General features: G+C 34.2%; 1 protein-coding gene across 1 annotated transcript in view; it reads left to right on the top strand.

Annotated features, from left to right (window-relative positions):
• GPM6A (glycoprotein M6A) overlaps nt 1-17,917 on the top strand; it is a 120,713-nt gene that overhangs the window by 75,427 nt on the left and 27,369 nt on the right. Inside the window, exon 2 of the mRNA XM_062623309.1 lies at nt 5,587-5,779. Within this exon, the coding sequence (XP_062479293.1) occupies nt 5,587-5,779 (193 nt within the window). The remainder of the gene's footprint in view (nt 1-5,586; nt 5,780-17,917) is intronic.

The following is a 17,917-nucleotide window of genomic DNA, read 5'->3' as shown; positions in this document are numbered from 1 at the left end:
CTTGTATACACACATTTTTAGTATATTTCCAGTACAGATAAATATGTGTATTTGTCTATATCCAGCTGTGTTTCAGTTACCCAGGAATAGAAGCAGTAGGTAGCCCTTTTTTTAATCCTCTAGATTTCAGTGCAGTTAAGAAGGATGGAACAAAACAGAAGCATCTTTGTTATCTGTGGGATAAGTAAGCATATACTTGCGACTCCAAATCTAGCAGAAAGAGAGGACCTCCTCACTTGCTGTTTAAGTTGCCATTCTGTGTCTTTTGATGATAATTAAAACCATGTTTATTTATTTTAGACGTATCTTTAAGCTTAGTTGAAAACTGAGTTTATAATTTTAAATTATAAATATTGTTATAAAGTTTTATAATAATAAATATATAAATAAATAGAATTAAAAAGTTTTAATATAATTTAGCTCAGATATAAAAATTTTGTTATACTAGGTGATGGTAACATAGAAATTGTAGATATCTCTGCCAGGTGAATTTCCTAAATAGTTTTTTTAATAGCTCAGTGTTATTCTGTTGCAGGTTTCTTGAAATCTATTTCTTCTTATTGACTGACTAGCATATTTCATATTACTACCTCTGTGCACTAAACCTGTTAATTATTTGAAACATATTTGGGCATTTCAATTGAGATTTAATTGCCTTGAATATAACTGAAAAAGTCTATTCAATGCATATGATGAAAATGTATATCTAAATTATATTTCTGATATAGAAAGTACCATGATGGATTATTAGTGAACCTGCTGAATTAAGTTTTATTTCTGTAAATGTAATTCTTTTAAACATTACAATCTGAACTGGAGTTTTAAGTGCTTAGTAAAAACCAGGGACAGCTCTGGATGAAATTATACACAATTTTAAGCAGTGTTCAAAACCTAAAAATTCTGTTGCCCTTGTCCAGGTTTAAATATTACTGTTATCCATTATTCAGAAGAGGAGAGTATCAATATAAGAAAGAGGAAGGGATATTGTGTCATGTATTGTATTTGCATACGTGCCATATATTACAGTGCCATATAATAAGTGTACCTGTATTTTGAATTATAATTATCATGGAGAGAAAGAACTTTACAATTTATTTATTCACTAAGAATAAATAGGTATTTGAAAGCAGGTCTTTAAGGGTCATAATAGTTTTCCCATTCCGATTCACTGCATGATTTTCTATTGTAAGGAATATTAGTGTTGTTCCAAGGAGCATTTGATGACTTAAAAAAAACCAACCAACCCACCTTGAATTACATGCAACATTTGAATTCATATTTGACTACCCTAAGCTAAACTTCACTTTCAAAGACATATGTGGCAAGAGATGTAGATTCATTTTTTCTAAATGCACTGACCTGAAATGGATGGGGTGTTTTATTTGTCATTTATATGTCTTGATCTGCACTGAGGAGAAAGTGCTCACATAACTGTGGTGGTGCAATTTGTGTGCATAATTAGCATGTAAATCACAAGGACAATTTCTGCCTCTTCTCAAAGTATAAGTCTTTTGGCTTCTTGATGCAGAGGAGAAATCACATGAAAAGAAAAGGTTAAGTTATGTTTGGCTGGTGCACTTGGAGATATATTAGCAATCTCGCACCAAAATAGCAGCATGAACTAGGAGAGGTGTGTGCAGGTAGCCTGTATAAGGAACACTTCATATGTCTTTCAAAACAGAAAGTTCATATATCTATATCAAGACTATTTCTAATAAAAACAGTAATAATTATACTAGAGGAGCAGAGATATTTCTGTGTCTATCAGATCTTTGCTGACTGAAAGTGAACATGTGTAGTGCATCATTCATATGCACTATTTAGATAATTGAATATAGTCAGTATTTTGAGTTATATTTTATCCATGTAAAAGAACATTCCTTGTCTTGTCATCTTCTATGTATTTCATTATTACGTTTTCTCTGTGAAATGATTTATGATAAAATAGAAAATGATAATAGAATTCTTTATGTTGAAAGCTACAAAAAAGTATAATGGTTTGGATTACTTCCTATGGTTTATACAAAAATACACCTTCCCAGCAGATCTAGATTTTTATCTAAGGGAAAATATTGGTAAACCTAAGCAAAATAAGAACAATAAATGCTGAATTCTATTGCATATGGTTATTATGCAGGCTTATTGTGCAGAGTGAACTGTTTGAGAAGTAATGAAACCTGTATTTGCAGATGAAAACAAACATCAAAGGAGCATGCAATCTTTTTTATCTTTCCTAGTAATTATTTCTGTGGCTGTGTATTTAACTGTCTTGTGAAGATGGTGCCCAGAGTTGTGAATGACTGCTTGTCTCTCACAGATTGCACAGCTGAGTCAAATTCTGCACTGGTAGTTCAATGTCATTGTGCAAGTTAAAATTGAACTTCTATTGTTCTGTTATTACACAGCTATTTTCACATTATAAACAGCTGAAAGAAAAGAATTGGAGTAAATGCTATGTGCGCTGCATTATCTTCTGTGGTGTATGAATGATGTGTGTTACCAGTTTAAAATCTTAGCCCTGATTCACTGATTTTCTTTAGTTTTGAGTTGATTTGACAGTACTGATAACTCTAGAGTTACTCATGAAGTAAGTAGTGAGAAAGGCAGTAAGCCTACGGAAAAGCTGAATAAATGAGCAAGACCTTCCTCAAGAATACCTGATTATTTGAAAATTTTGTGTGGTTGGAGAAATTTTTTCAGTAACTTTTTGTACTAGTGAAAGTGTTCAACTGCTAAAATATACTACTATTGAAATTTTCCCTCAAAGCCTTGTAAGCCTGAACATTTTTATTGTGAGAGGGGAATAGAAGCACTTTTTCTTCACAAATTATAAATATGTTTCAGTTATTTTTCAAATTTGGAAATAATTGGGGAAAAAAAGGGATTTGTTCCTGGTGAAATGTTCCAGTAGTTGCTTCTAATTTTATCTGTTATCACTTTATCGTACTGTTTTTACTGTTACGCTGTTTTACTGTATTACACTATTTCACTATAATAAAGCTAAAGTAATATTACTGACCCTGGATGTTTATTTAGGTTGGTAATGTCTGAATGCGTGCTCATCTCTCATTGTAGAGGAGCTTCAGGAGGTAGTGCACAGCCAGATGTTTCCAGATACTGATACTCAGACTATTAAATACAGCAGTTGTACGTGAGTTTGACCTTAATGAAATTTATTCTAGTTCAGACTAGTAGTTATTTTTGTTCCTATGTTATTATTTCTTTAACTCTCTTCCCCTTTACCTGTCTCAGAAAGTGAAAAAGATGTCTTTAGAAAAGTCTCTCTTTCACCTCCCTGCCCCAAGCTATTGCAATATCAAGAAACACTCTCCTACAGTCCATGTGTCCCTGTAAATATTTAGGTCTACCTTATTTTTTTGTCTTTGACTTTACAGGCCCTCATACATCAATCCTTCATCACTCTCCTGTCATCTCTTCCTCTCTTTTTACTTTTCTATATAATGCTGACAGGTCAAGAGTGTTACTAGTTTCCTGAGGCTTTCTGCTGTTATGCTGTACTGAAAAATGGTGATGGGCATTTTGTGATGAACTCTGATATCACACAACTATGTATTTCCCTGCAGTCTTTGTTCAATGTATTATTTTCAATGCATATTTCTAGGTTTTATGCCTTTAGACAGTAGAATATCCAGTGAAGGATCCTTTTCTAGTATTTGTGTAGGCTTTTAAACACTGGGGAATTAACTATAGTTATTGTTAACAAAAATCTTAGAAAACAGGGCTGAAGGAATTTTAGGAAATTTCCTGTATTTATTTGCATGAAGAATTAGTTACTCCAAAAGCATCTATTACAACCATGCAGGCATGTGATTTGTACAATTTGTTCCTTAGTAAGACTTTCAAAGCGATTTAAATACCTGAATTAGTACATTTTGCATTTGGGTATTTTACAGTTGGCTGTGAAATAGTGATTTGTCCTTAAGCAGAAGTAGTCTCAAGATACATCCTTTTATTTTTATACAGCGAGAACACATAGTTGGGAATTACCCCAACTTCTGAAGTCTCTTTTCTTGTACATACTTAGTATATTCATTTCAATTTTTCTTACAGGAATTATCCAGCAATTTTAATAATGCCTTTTGTAGTACCTATATTTACAAAATATCAATACAGGTTTCTACACTGCATGTATATTTGAAAATTGCTTAAATTGCTCTGTCCAGGGAATCTTGTGTATAAGTAGCTGCTAAACATGTGCCCACACACACATATATATATGAGATAGACTGTTATTTGTTCATTAAAAGCAGAAAATGAATGTCCGAACAGATAGAGGAAATTACTTCTTTGGTTGTCCAAGCTAGAGGAAATAAGAACTTATTAACTTAAAGGACAAAATACAAAATTACATGTAGAGGCTACATCTACTTTGAGAAAAGTTTATATTTTTTGTGTTGTTTTAGGGGTTTTGTTTGTTTTTTTTTTTGGGGGGGGGCGGTTATTGTTGTCTTTTTTGCTTTTAATATGTCTCTTGTATGCCTGTGATTTTGCACAGTGTAAAGTTTTTGGAGCACATTGAAATATAGTGACTCACCTGTTGAATGTTTTATAAGTAACTTTTAACTGGCTATTGTGTGTATAAGCATTATGGGCATCACCTTGATTTCTATCTCAAATCCTTTTTGGCATTAGCTGGTAATGCTTAGTCAAAAATAAAACTTCTGGCACGTGGATGTTTGCCTTCCCTCAGTCAGTGTTTCATGCCTTCCCTGTCCTTCCACAAGGCAATAGGAAGGGCTCTACACGACATTAAAATCCATATGGGAATGATGAGATTTGGAAGAATCAGAGATGTTGCATTCATGAAACTACTTGACAAACTAGGCAAGGTAGTTTTTGAAAGTTAAGCACCCTTGCTAGGGAAAGGGTTTGCTGTGGTACAGAGCACTGTTTAGACACTGATGGCTGGACAAAATGTTGGCCTTGTATAACACAGGATCAATTGTCCTCACTTAAGAAACATTACAAAGAGTAAAATATATTGAGAGAAAATTCAACTTCTATAACTGTTTCTAATTCTGTATCTTTTAGTGGATGTCTTCATTTATGCTTGCGAGGTATTTGAGTGATGTGCAAAGAAATGATGCTGTAGGCAGGAACAATTCTTTTGTCAGCGCTGTATAGATGAGAAAAATGAATAAAGCTATGATGATGGAAGGAATTGAACTGGATATGCTCTGTCTGTGTTTTTCCTGTTGTTGAGGATTCTCCTCAGTAATCCAGTAGGTTAGCAACAGGAATTCTGAATAGAGGTATAACCTAGGATTGACATTGTAACCGGCTCTGAATAAAACCAGGAAGATGCATGAGGAATTAACTGCTTAATGTTTCATGATAATCAGATGGCATGTCTACATTTAATAGGTCAAGTAGTAACTGAGAAGACTCTGAAGTTGAATTAACCTGTGCTGTTTCACAGATTTTCTGACATTATGGGTTCTTATACTTGACGTCATCTCTCTTTGGCCTGAAGTCTTTAATTTTCAAAAGCATTTCTCTAGAGTAAAAAGCTTCTTTCTGCTTTCTTCATATAGTACAGTAACAGACAATTTTATTTTCTTGTAGGGTGCTTTGAGTGCTGCATCAAATGCCTGGGAGGTATTCCCTATGCATCTCTGATTGCTACTATCCTGCTCTATGCTGGAGTTGCACTATTCTGTGGTTGTGGACATGAAGCACTTTCAGGAACCGTCAACATTCTGCAAACCTACTTTGAGATGACAAGAGCTGCAGGAGATGTTATTGATGTCTTTACCATGTAAGTTACTAGTTTCTTCTAATTATTTCTTTTTAAAGCTACTGCAGTTTTCCACAGGGGATATAAATTTGACTCAAGAAAACGTATTGCAGTGAAAATCATAGAAAGAATGATTTGAATGAGCTCAGGTGATGGATTTCTGACAGAGCTGATATTTTTGCTATTTAAAAGAAATTTGCAACACTATTTAAGTTCCCATAGCTATAATTTAATTTATTACTAAACATTACTTCATGTAATACTGATGAATCCGTTCCATTCATTCTTGCTTTTAACCTTTTTATCCTGGACTATTCTTTGCTGAAAAGTGTAAAAAATTAAAACATCTACATAGATAAAGCAGGAGTTTGTAACAAATAACAGATTAGTTCCAGGAAAAATACAATAAATGAGTTCTATTACCTCTGGTTTTCCTAGATTTCATCTGTTTTGAAGGTTTCATGTTTTGCTACTCCTGAAACCTATATATTTTGTTGAGTATCTCCTTCATTTTGGCAAATTAATTTCATTTAATAAAGTAATTTACTGTAATCTGAAATTAAATTATGTATTTGCTAATCTCTTAAATACTGTCTCTTTAAAACCTGATCTTCTTAGATATTTGAAATTCAAATCCTTATTTGGCTGCTAATGATTGCAACTAAAGCTGAATGTTATCCCCAATTTCTTAAACCTTTTCTTTCATTAATATTTTTTTGAGAAGTTATTTGATCATCCATCAAAACAACTACCTGTTATGTTGTCTAGTTCCATGATAATGGCAGCTCAGTGCTTGGCAGTGGTCAAAAAACAATCCAAGTACCAGGAACTAATAGGAAAATCTTAGAGAAACAGATAACATACTTTTGACATTGTATAAATTCATCTTTCATCCATATCATTAACATTGTGTACAACATTGGTGCCCCAAATAAACTAAAATAAAAGGATGATTAGAAGCTATGTGTTAAAAATTGAATATAGTAGAACTGTTTAAGCTAGAAAGAGGATGATTAAGAGATGTTGGGCTAGAGGTCTGTAAATGCACAACTTTATGATTAAGGTGTGCAAGGTTAGATTGTCTTTCTCTTCCAGTACAAGAAATTTGAGGTTTTGGAGGAAAATAGTAGTCATGAAGCTCAGAAGGTACAAGTGATGGTTCTTCAGTTGTTGTGTTGCAGACCTGTGAAGCTATTTGCATACTATAGATGCTAAAATATTCTGGGTAAAACCTCAGATAATCTTGGAAACCACGTGATGGTTTCTAATGATATACGGATTCACCCAGCTCAGGAAGTTTCAAAGGCTATAATATCACTGGGTGCTATTCTGTCAACTTGCCTGATTTTACTTTTTTATATTCATTGCTTGAGATAGGAAAATGGACAAGATATGTATTTGATCTGACTTGGTATCATGTTTTCATGATAGCTGGAGACTGAATCTTAAATCTCAGCTTGCTTAGAGCTATATTATCAACATGCGTCCCAAAGTTTCTGTTGCGGTTTAAGCCCAGCGGGTAACACAGAACCATGCAGCCACTTGCTCGTTCGTCCTCCTTTTTCCATCCCCCCCCACTTCTGGAGGGATGGGGAGGAGAACTGGAAGAGTGTAACTAAAATGGGTTGAGATAAGAACAGTCCAGTAACTAAGGTGTAATACAAAACTACTACTGCTACCACTAATAATGATAATGATAAGGGAAATAACAAGGGGAGAGAATACAACCACTCACTGCCCTCTGACCCAAGCAGTGATGTAGCCCTTCTGGATACCTCCCCCCAGTTTATATACTGGGCATGATGTGCTGTGGTATGGAATACCTCTTTGGCTAGTTTGGGTCAGGTGTCCTGTCTCTGCTTCTTACCAGCTTCCCCTCCTCCCTGGAAGAGCATGAGACTGAAAAGTAGTTGATCGGAGTAAGCATTGCTTAGCAACAACTGAAAACACTGATGTTATCAGCACTGTTGTCAAGCTAAAGTCAAAAACACAGCACTGTACCAGCTACTAAGAAGGAGAAAAATGACTGCTACTGCTGAACCCAGGACAGCTCCTCTGTGAATGTTTAGCTGTGTTGTCTGAGGAATCAGTAGAGGGGACAATGTACCAAGTAAGGATGTCACTGCCATGTCATATCCAGATTTCTTCTTAGGACTGAGGAATTTAGATGTTCTTGTATAATAATATATGGGGTAGATAGGAAGTATGTGACTTCTGAATCTTTTTGGCGTGGCATTTGGAATAATGGGTCTGACTTGACTTGGCGGCTAAGGTTCATTGTTAACCTGAGTGAAAGATCCATCATTTTATTAGCTCTAACTTATTTTATTGGTCCCTGGGAAGCCATTAGTGCAGAACAGCCGCAAATCGATGCTTTCTCTTCATAGCAAGTTTTCCAGCTTCCCTCTGTCAAATGTTTAAATGAAAATATCAATCTGGAGACATAGGTCAAATGCATATAAAACTGGGTGTGAAATCAAATGCTTCCAATTCATTGGAAATAATTAAGGAACTGTAAAAAACTGTGCTTTTTTGGTCTTTTTTTTTTTTTTTGGCATTTAATTGTAAAGCTTAACTGGTAGCTTTATGACACATTTGGGGTTTCTGATTACTTGTTATACTAAACCCAGTTCTTTACTTGGCAGACGTAATAGAATAAAAATTTTAGTTTATTCAGTTGTGAAATATGTCTCTAAAGTTATGTCTTAAAGGAAAGAGGAGGAGGAAGTATTTTGACTAGAAGGAGATGAGCCATTGCTTTTAACTGGGTAAACTGTATAATTCTCGAGAAACTTGCACAGTTAATTTTCTACCTGTTTAAGTATATGTTACTCTGCTTTTAAAAATAATTTTGTAGGACAAGAAATATTTCATATTTTGTCACAACTAGTAATTAACAGTTAGTGGTACAAAAGCTTTGTGGTAATTATATTGCTTTGAAAGGTTAAAAAAGCAGAATGAAAAAATAAGTAGAAACAAACAGTGCAGTCCCTACTTAAAACTATACATATTGAAATGGAAATTGCTGTCATAAGCTGTTGTTTGGGATGTGGATTACTTCAGTATGTGTAGAGTACTTATTTTAGTTCCTTGTGATTCAAAGAGATCCTAAGAAAATAAATATGGTGGTTTAAATTATTCTAAAAACTGCCTTTATGATATTTTAAATGTAAGAGGTAAAAGGTTTATGTTGCCTGCTTTGTCAGTTTAACAGCTCTGTAGACCACTGAAACTGAGTAATATGCTTAAGGAGGATGTGATATACAGTCATTCTTCTAATAACTTAATAAATTGTAATGTATAGCTGCAAAGTACTGGGTATAGCTATATTCCCTTAATCACTGATTTTGACAAGATTCCGAAGTCAGCAGGAATAGATGTATGATTATCAAATGTGTATTTTGCAATCTGGATTTTTATATTTTTCTGGTGTTTTGAACAAATTCCAGAAGATATCTTGTAAGAAATCAGCAGCACAAGGTATGTTTGGTGTTATTTCCCAACAGCATCTTTTCACAGTTCTTTCTTTTTAGTATGCAAGGCCAGATAGTGCCATCTGTCACGTTTGTGATATATAGGCCATGAAACAAGGGAATCACGCTCTTAGAGTGCAAAATAAAGAAATCTTCCTGATAGAAACATTAACATTTTCCTTCTACAGAGATAATTCAGGTTTAAATGTGTGAAATCAAATAGTAAACAAAATGAAGTTACAGTCTATAAACCTGTTGTTACTATCTTCTCTACTGGAAGTGCCACAGACACTAATGAAAGCATGCTCTTACAGATTAAAGTTTCTTTCCTTTCAAAATATGAAAGCCTCTGTTTCAGGTGCTGTTGTGTCCAAGTTTGATGCTTGCTGGTAACCGTTCTATCAGTGGATAGTCATTGCTTATGAAAAGGATATTATTTGGTAATATACATATGTATGTGAAACTGTTTTCATTTGAAGGAAAAACAAAAGAGCATACGTAGAAGCTTTTATATGCCCCCTCTTAGTTTTTGAAACCAGTGTTTTGAGAGGTAGATAGACAGATGGATGATATTCTGATCTTCTGCTGTTCTTTCATTTCATTGTCTTTGCAATCATCACAAGTTAAATATTGGTACCACTGAAAATATTGTTGTTATCAACATTATTATACTAATATTAATGGAATACTGTGAAAGATATTACAATGAGACCTGTAATAAAGGTTAGCTGATATGAAGTATGAGATTTATAATGCATTTGCATTAGACCATGTGGTGGTCCTGATTTAGTCATCTACTTAGTACACAATAGTAGTAATCTGTTTTTCCCTATACATGTCATTCTATTACAAAAGTTAAGTGTTCTGCACTTGAACATAAATAATGTTTTAAACACTATTTGTATTATGGGAAGGAAAACATCTAAGGATCTGTATCAGGACAAGCAATCACTGGTTTACGCATGGCTGTGTCATAGTATGTTTGGAAACAGCAACCACCCAAAAGAGTCCCTATAGATGACCTTTCTGGTTCTGTAAGAGTATCCATCTAGGCACCAATTCATTCATCTGAGCCTATGAAGAGGAAGAGACAGGAAAGAAGTGGATATGTATTGGAGCATTGCCAAACTAGTAGGATGAATGTACCGTTATTTATCTGAGATGCATATTGGGTTTTTTTTGGACGTGTATACTCCCTTTTGGTAGGGATTATTTTCACATTTCTGAATATGCAATAGTATCCAAGCAGTTTTTTAAACAGTAGCTTACTTTTCCTGTATATAATAATATATTATGTAGGGAGTATGATCTGAAGTTTCTAGCTTCACATGTGTAAAATTAGCATTAAAAGGTTCTTATAAAATTAGTTTTATATAAAAAATAGGTATGCCTTCTTAGAAGTATGTTTGGTTTTAGATAATAGATTTTATTGTTCCATTAGGTCAACTCAATATCTCTAAATTATCTGAAAAAAGTTGCAAATATCAGCAAAGATTCTTTATTACAAAATATTTTGCAAATGCAATACTTGGAAACTATTCTTAAAATCCCTGAATATTACTTTATTAATGCATGTGAAGTGTAGTTTCTTCTGTGACAGCAAATAATTTTTAATTAATCTCATTTCACTGAAGTATTGTAGAAATCCTACTCGATATGTAATACTGTGTGCCTACTGTATTTGCTGCACAGGCAGACAATCTTGCACTATGAAAAATGGACAACAGTGGGCTGAGAATTGTGTTACTCAAACCCTCTTTTGATGACTATGCAGCATCTCGCTTTTTGGTATTTTGAAGATCTAATCTCTAAAGATGTGGTGCAGAGTTAAGTGGAGAAGTCATATGGCTACATACATATTAGAAAGCAGAGTTAACACGATAGAAACTATTGGTAGACCTAAATACTTGGTTCTAATAACTTGCTGTTCATACAGTATGTATTTCAGGGGCTTATTCTGGGCTCAGTCTTGGCTGATAAAATAGACTGAATATTCATGAGTGGCCTGAGTGCAGTAGGAGCACTCCTGAAGCATACTTACCATTTAGCTTTACATGGAAAGGAATCCATGTTGTGCTCTCTGAAAAACATGATGCAAACCATATTTCAATAATCAGGGACAGCTGCAAGACTTGCTTAACCCCCTCCCCCATAGTATATTCTTGAGCCAAAATGCTAATGGTGATTCACCCACAATCTCTACTGCTGTGAAGTTAAAGGTTTATTCACTGAGCTTAATGACAAAAAGACTTGTAACTTGACTAATGAGAGTTCCCACTAGTAGCACTCTGAGTTCTTGTACCTGGATTCTGATTATGTGTAGAAAAATGAAGTTATCTCTTCAAGGAAGGCCTAACTTTGGCCCATATGTCTTGTTCATGTATAATAATTTGACAGGAACAACCAGAGAGAGTACAATGTCATCAAAGGATGCATTTTTTAGATACAAAAAAATGGAGTTTACTTAAGGAGAATAGTTTCTAGTTCATGGGAATGGTTCAGTCACACACAAAAATATCAACGGACAAATACAGCATATTAAAGATTCAATTCAGAACATGGCATTTTAGATCTTGTATCAGTTGTTAGATGCATTAAATCTGGAAAAACATGCCAGTACCTGAGAATATGACCTTTTCAAGATGATACAGTGCTGAAAAGTCACATTTACTGCCTACTCAGCTGTAGTATGTAGCCTGGTGTTCTGTATTCTGTTAAAAGTAAAACCAGCAAGAAATTATGTAAGTAAAATTTAGGATGTGGGACATACCTGCAAAAGTGTGATCCTAATTTTATGAAATGATTGAAGAAGGAAATTCATAGGAGAGCATTTCAATAACAGCAGAATAATATTACATAAAGAAGTATTTGGCCTTCTTCCCTTCATCTGTGAAAATACAATCCACTACTTTTAGCCAAACAGCTGTATAATTTAATACTGTCTTAAGCAGCTCTCTTTCTTGGTTGGCTGGAATTTTAGATTGGCTATAACCACTGTGTGCCTGTGACTCAAAGCATTTGCAATAGATCTTTCTCAGCAGGTGGGTCATCTTCACAGGAAATATCTGCTCTTTTAGATGCCTTCATTTCCTTTTAGACTTAGTTTACTTTATAAACATGTAAAATATCATAAATTCCTATGAATTATACATTTTGCTAAGTCTTGCTTCATGAGCCATGCAAAACTAAAATAACTGGCCTTTCCACAGGAGATCTGAAATTGGTAAAATTAAGTATTACCATCACAATCTGGAGTTTTAACATAAAGTTGTTAATCTGAAGCTATCAGTACGTACCGGGTATAACTTCAAGTTTACATTAGTTATAACAAAATACTCAGAAAACTTGTGATATGCTTTTGCCACATCTTTTTACACTGCTGCTGCAGGAAGGTGCCTGGGAATTGAGTACCTATAGTGTACAACATCATGTAATTCTGCCATAAATCTGCATATTACTGTGCACTAATTTCAATCTTTTTTGTCCTTCTTCAGGCAAAGAGGGCTCCATATTTCTTCTGTAATTAACATCTTTAAAAATGTTTCTAAGAAAGCCTTGCTAGAGGTGAACAGACAGAACAAACCTGGGTTTTCAGAAATAACTTTGAGAAGAGCCTCGTCCATATGTCATAGTCAGAATTTAGTGGTTTGGACTAAAATTTTTCATGATTATTTAAATTCTTAAACTGGATCCTTTCCTGTTCCAAGAAAGTAACAAGATTCATCAGGCAAAAATGTCATTTACACTGGTATTGCTCCTTTTCCTTTAGCTTGTTAATTCTTTACTGCTTTTAGAGCTGGTCCACGGCATCTTGGCTCAACCATCCCATTCCTAGGAAGGAAGCAACCATCAAACTTTTACAGAATGATGATTTAGGGTTGTATTCTGCTTGCCTGTAGAAAGTTGTACATCACAAATCAGTGTTAAAATCAATGATGTCATATTCTGTTTTGAATAGAATAGCTAAATCTGGCCCTTGCAGAATGTGAGTGTATTTTCCATATTTTAGTATGATTATCTTTTATTTATACTATCCTAATCTGGATTTAATTTTGAATGAATTATACATACCATTACATACAAAATTTCTTTCAGAAATACAGAATGAGAAGTTTCTGTTTCCTTTTTATAATGTTTTATTTCTACTTTTAGGTCTTTGTTGCTCTTATCCTTTGTCTACTGTTAGTTGTTTCTCCTGTTAGCATTTCCTGACAAACTTTAATTGAGCATTCTGTACTTCAGTTTTGTTTTTCTCTCCACCTGAAATTCAGAAGTTTAGACTCTGTATTAACTTAATCTCAGAGAAATCCCTCATGGACTTAATGCTTACATTTTTTTATTGGTTTCATTTCCCCTTTCTCCATAGTGAGGATATTTCAGTTTGTTTTACCTCCTTTATGTTGTTACCTAGAGTTTTTTTGGACTTACTTTGCAAGTAGCAGGCAATTATTAATAAATCCTTTTTTCTCCTTGCTGGCTGTGTGTTTGCCTTCTAAGGTTTGTCCTTGCCTGTCTCCTCCCTTTGTTAACAATTCCTCTATGCTTCATGGTACCAACTACCATCTTTGCTCAAGCTGTTTAAGTGGATGTGCCATGAACTTACACCAAGAAATTGTTCCTACATGGTTTGTAGGAGACCCTAAACACTGTTGCTAAATACTTCCATGGGGCATGGGTTCTGCGTATCCTAAACAAACCTTCTTATTTGCAAACGTCCCCTTATATCCTGTCTCTCTTCAAAAAACATACTTGCAGAACTGCTTCTACAAGGTTGAGATAGCTTGAGGGAGCAGGCTGCTATCTCAGCCTCTTAGCAGCCTCTCAGGATCAGTCCTTCAGGGGGCAAGAGGATCAGCATGAAGGCCAGCATTGCTGTTTTACAGAGTAACAGAGATTATTGTGCACTCTAGATGTGAACAGCAACTATTTAAAGAAATAAAAAAAACCAACAAAAACAAACCTCCCAAACTGGAAAAACTGATCTACCCCAATGGTAGTAATTATGTGAATTTGTCATGTTTCTAAATTGCCTATGCCAGCTGTAAAAAAAGGCAATTCTTAATTACAAATTGTACTATGATAATATCACAAACTTTTTTTAGCACTTTGATAGCTTAGTATTTTATTTCCCTTATTTTATGTGTGATTTTTTGTTTGGGTTTTTTGTTTTTTTTTGTTTGAAAATATATATAATTGCCTTAATCTACTTGCGTTCAGAGAGTGTAGGTACACTTACTGGCAATTATCTGCTATTCAGCAACTGTAGTTTCTGAATGTCTATGTCTATATTGGAGAAGTTATAAATTTAGGAAAATAAATGTGAGGCAGAATTATAAATGCTGGAAAACTAGTTCCACAGTAATAAGTATTACTCTGGCTAGGCCAAACAAAATCTCTGTAAGATTAGGATTATATTACTTGTTCAGGCTGAAGCCTATGCGTACTCTAATTGTATTAAAAGGTTTTCTGGACAGCATGGGAATCACCTGCCACAAGGCAAACTAATGTGGTGGGTTTTGCTGCTGTTAACTGCCAACAAAGGTCTGCAATGCATTCTTATGTTAACCAAATTAAAAATATCCCTAGCTAGTATGTAGGTTGCTCCAGAGAAATATCAAGTAGTTTTGATCAAAAAATATGTCATTGTATATTAGCTGAGTACCAACCTTCAAACTTGAGGGTAGAAAGTGTACCATGATTAGAGTGATTAGTGTAATGCTTCAAGGTTCTTACAGTTTGCATGTCGTTTTAGGACACAGTAGAATATAATGGGCCAATGTTAACAGTTCTTCTTGGCTTCTATGTTGGGGTAGTAGATCCATTTATTATGCTGGAACAGTAAAGATTTATTCCAGTGAAGTTATTTTTTCCACAAGACTAAAACATTATTACTTCTAGATGCAGTTAACAGGAACTAATTATGAATATTGAAATAATTTCAAAACAGGCTGTAATAATTATTATCTCAGATGGTTGAAGGAGTCTCAATAACAGCAAAATAACTTAATTTGTTATAACACATTTTTGACGAAAGCCTGCTACATATCGACCTGATCATTCTGCAATTAATCTTATTGCGTGCTGATTTATTTTACTTTTTAATCCTTGCATTTGCCAAAGCACAGTGAAAATCATAGAATCATAGAACCATAGAATAGTTAGGGTTGGAAAGGACCTTAAGATCATCTAGTTCCACCCCCCTGCCATGGGAAGGGACACCTCACACTAAACCATTTAACCTAATAAAATACACGGTAGGAAGTCTGCAACATTGACCTGACTCACTGAGAATGTTTTTATTCACCTCTAAGTTGTCTCTGCTGGAATAGTCTACTCATTGCTCAACTACAACCTGTTCATTGAGATGCTAGCATTGACAGCTTCCATCAGTAACTTCTGCCAGTAGAAGTGTTTTCTTTAGGGCTATTTTAATATTCATCTTGTTGGATAGAATCCAGATTCTGATGAATGAATTAGGAAGTCTGCTTAATATGGAATAATTAAAGACGCAGCAGCAGAAAAAGACTAAAAATTGAAAGATCAGCTTGATTTAAGTCGCAAATTGAAAACAGTGATGTTTATTTTTCTAACATTTCTGAATACAGTGTAGTGAGGAAAAAGTAAATCTGGAACCCAGGGAGCATCTACAAGATTAAGACAGCATGGAAATTATGTCTGAGATTATTCTATTAAAAAAAAAAGAAAAAAGTGTTTTACTAATTTCAAGATGTGATTTTCCCAATTAAATTGGGAATTAGATAATCATTCAGCTTATGCTACTCAGCAATTTATGTGAAAATTGCATGATCAATGCAAATTTGTTGAGATCTTCACAATCTTCATTGATTGCCTTTTAATAGAAATGTTCCATGGCTTTAATTATATCATTGTATGTATCATATAATATTAATAGGAGTACTACATTTACTGAATAAGCATTCAAGATTTCTTTTTGTTCTTCTCATTTAGTGTAACTTTAATCTTCATCTACTAGATCTCTTTCCAATCCTGTCAACAGTACAAAATTTATCTTTATAATTTTGTCTCTTTTTCCTTTGCTTCTTGCCCACCCTTTTCCTTCCATTCCAGCCTACACATGTGTAAGCCTTGCTTGTCCTTTTTCTTTGTCCTTACCCATCTCATCTATTGGCACATGTTCATCATCCCTTCTGTCTTTCCCTTCAGTCTCATGTTCTCATACATTGTCTGCAGCATTTGAGAATTTGCGGAAACACAGATGGCAATTAATTGCCCTGGGTTCATCCAGGAGGAATCAAACCTTATTTTAAAGAAAGACAATTTCCAATTTACAAGACCTAAAATTTATTAGAATTTTATTGGAAAGTCAAAGGTTATGTGAAATTTATGAGATGCTGCAGAATAATTTTATACCACCACTATCTTCAAAACTATACATATATAAAAATATTACTGTTGTAGTACTGTTATTGTAGTAGTAATGTTGTTTAGCACACTCTAAAAGTAGTTATATTTCAATAAAATTCTATCTGACTTGTAAAGAGGCAGTTGAATGATTGTTTCACAATTTTTATTTTTACTCTTTGCATTATACAATATCATTTCTCCTTGGAGTAAGTCTGACTATTTCATCTCATGTAGTCTGATCAGCAGAGATTTTAACACTTTTCTCTGTAGAGTGTGTATGAAGAAGAAAATGTTTTCTATATTTGACGAGTGTGTAGCTATATATATTTTTCTTTTAGAAAGGAAGGTTTAAGGAAAAGGTATGCCTTTGGTTACACATAAGGTGGAAGAAAAAGCAGAGATCTTTCAGTACACTTTTTGATACAAGCAGCTCAGTGGGAGGCTCAGGACAGATGGTTTAAAGGGCTGTTGCAAGGGCTGAAATAGTCTCTGGATTTTCCCAAAGTCTTAATCTCTTTAGGGCAATGATAGCTTGTAATTTCTACAGCACTTAGCCCACAGAGGTCTGTGAGAAGCTGCTGCTGGCAGAACCCCCACCCTTCAGTGCTGGTGGAGGTCACAATTTTATAAGATATATAATGTAAGAATTGGAAGAGATCTTATGGAATAGTCACAAAGTTGCTGACTGTTTATTGTAAATTTATTTTTTCTTCAGTAACTACAAGATAGGCTCAGACCACCATTTTCATATTAAAACAGTGTTACACTGGCTGAATTACTATAAAATTAGAGAAATAGGATTTTTAAAACGTAATCAGCAGTCTTATGCATTAAAATAAATATCATCTTTGCATCATCTAGTATTGCTACAGTGTTAAATTTGCTTCATCACTTTGAATATCCACGCATCTATTCTACACAGATACCAACTTACCCTCATTTTCACTTGAATATGAAATAAAAAGTGATGTAGAGAAAAGCTGAGAGGACTTTGTCAATGGAATGCTGTGAAAAATCATATCCTGTCTCATTCCCAGAACCCTTCAGTTACACCCTTGTGAAAAAAATAATGATACAATAGGTGCCCAAAGCATTACTTTATAATGATTCTTCCACTCCCAATCAGGTCATAAGTTTAACTGTGTTTTTAAGAGACTAAAGGAATCTTAAAATACATTCAGTTAAGATGTAGACACTGTCATACATCTGAAATATCAGCTGTAAATTCTAATCTGAAATGCTTGAAAACCATCCAAACTCAAAGATATTTTAGTGGGGTTTTGAGCTTTGTTACTGGATT

This window comes from Pezoporus occidentalis, unplaced genomic scaffold, assembly GCF_034315485.1.
Source record: "Pezoporus occidentalis ecotype Australia unplaced genomic scaffold, CSIRO_AGI_Poc_V1 ctg1, whole genome shotgun sequence".
Lineage (NCBI taxonomy): Eukaryota > Metazoa > Chordata > Aves > Psittaciformes > Psittacidae > Pezoporus > Pezoporus occidentalis.
This window is presented reverse-complemented; position numbering and strand designations above follow the sequence as displayed.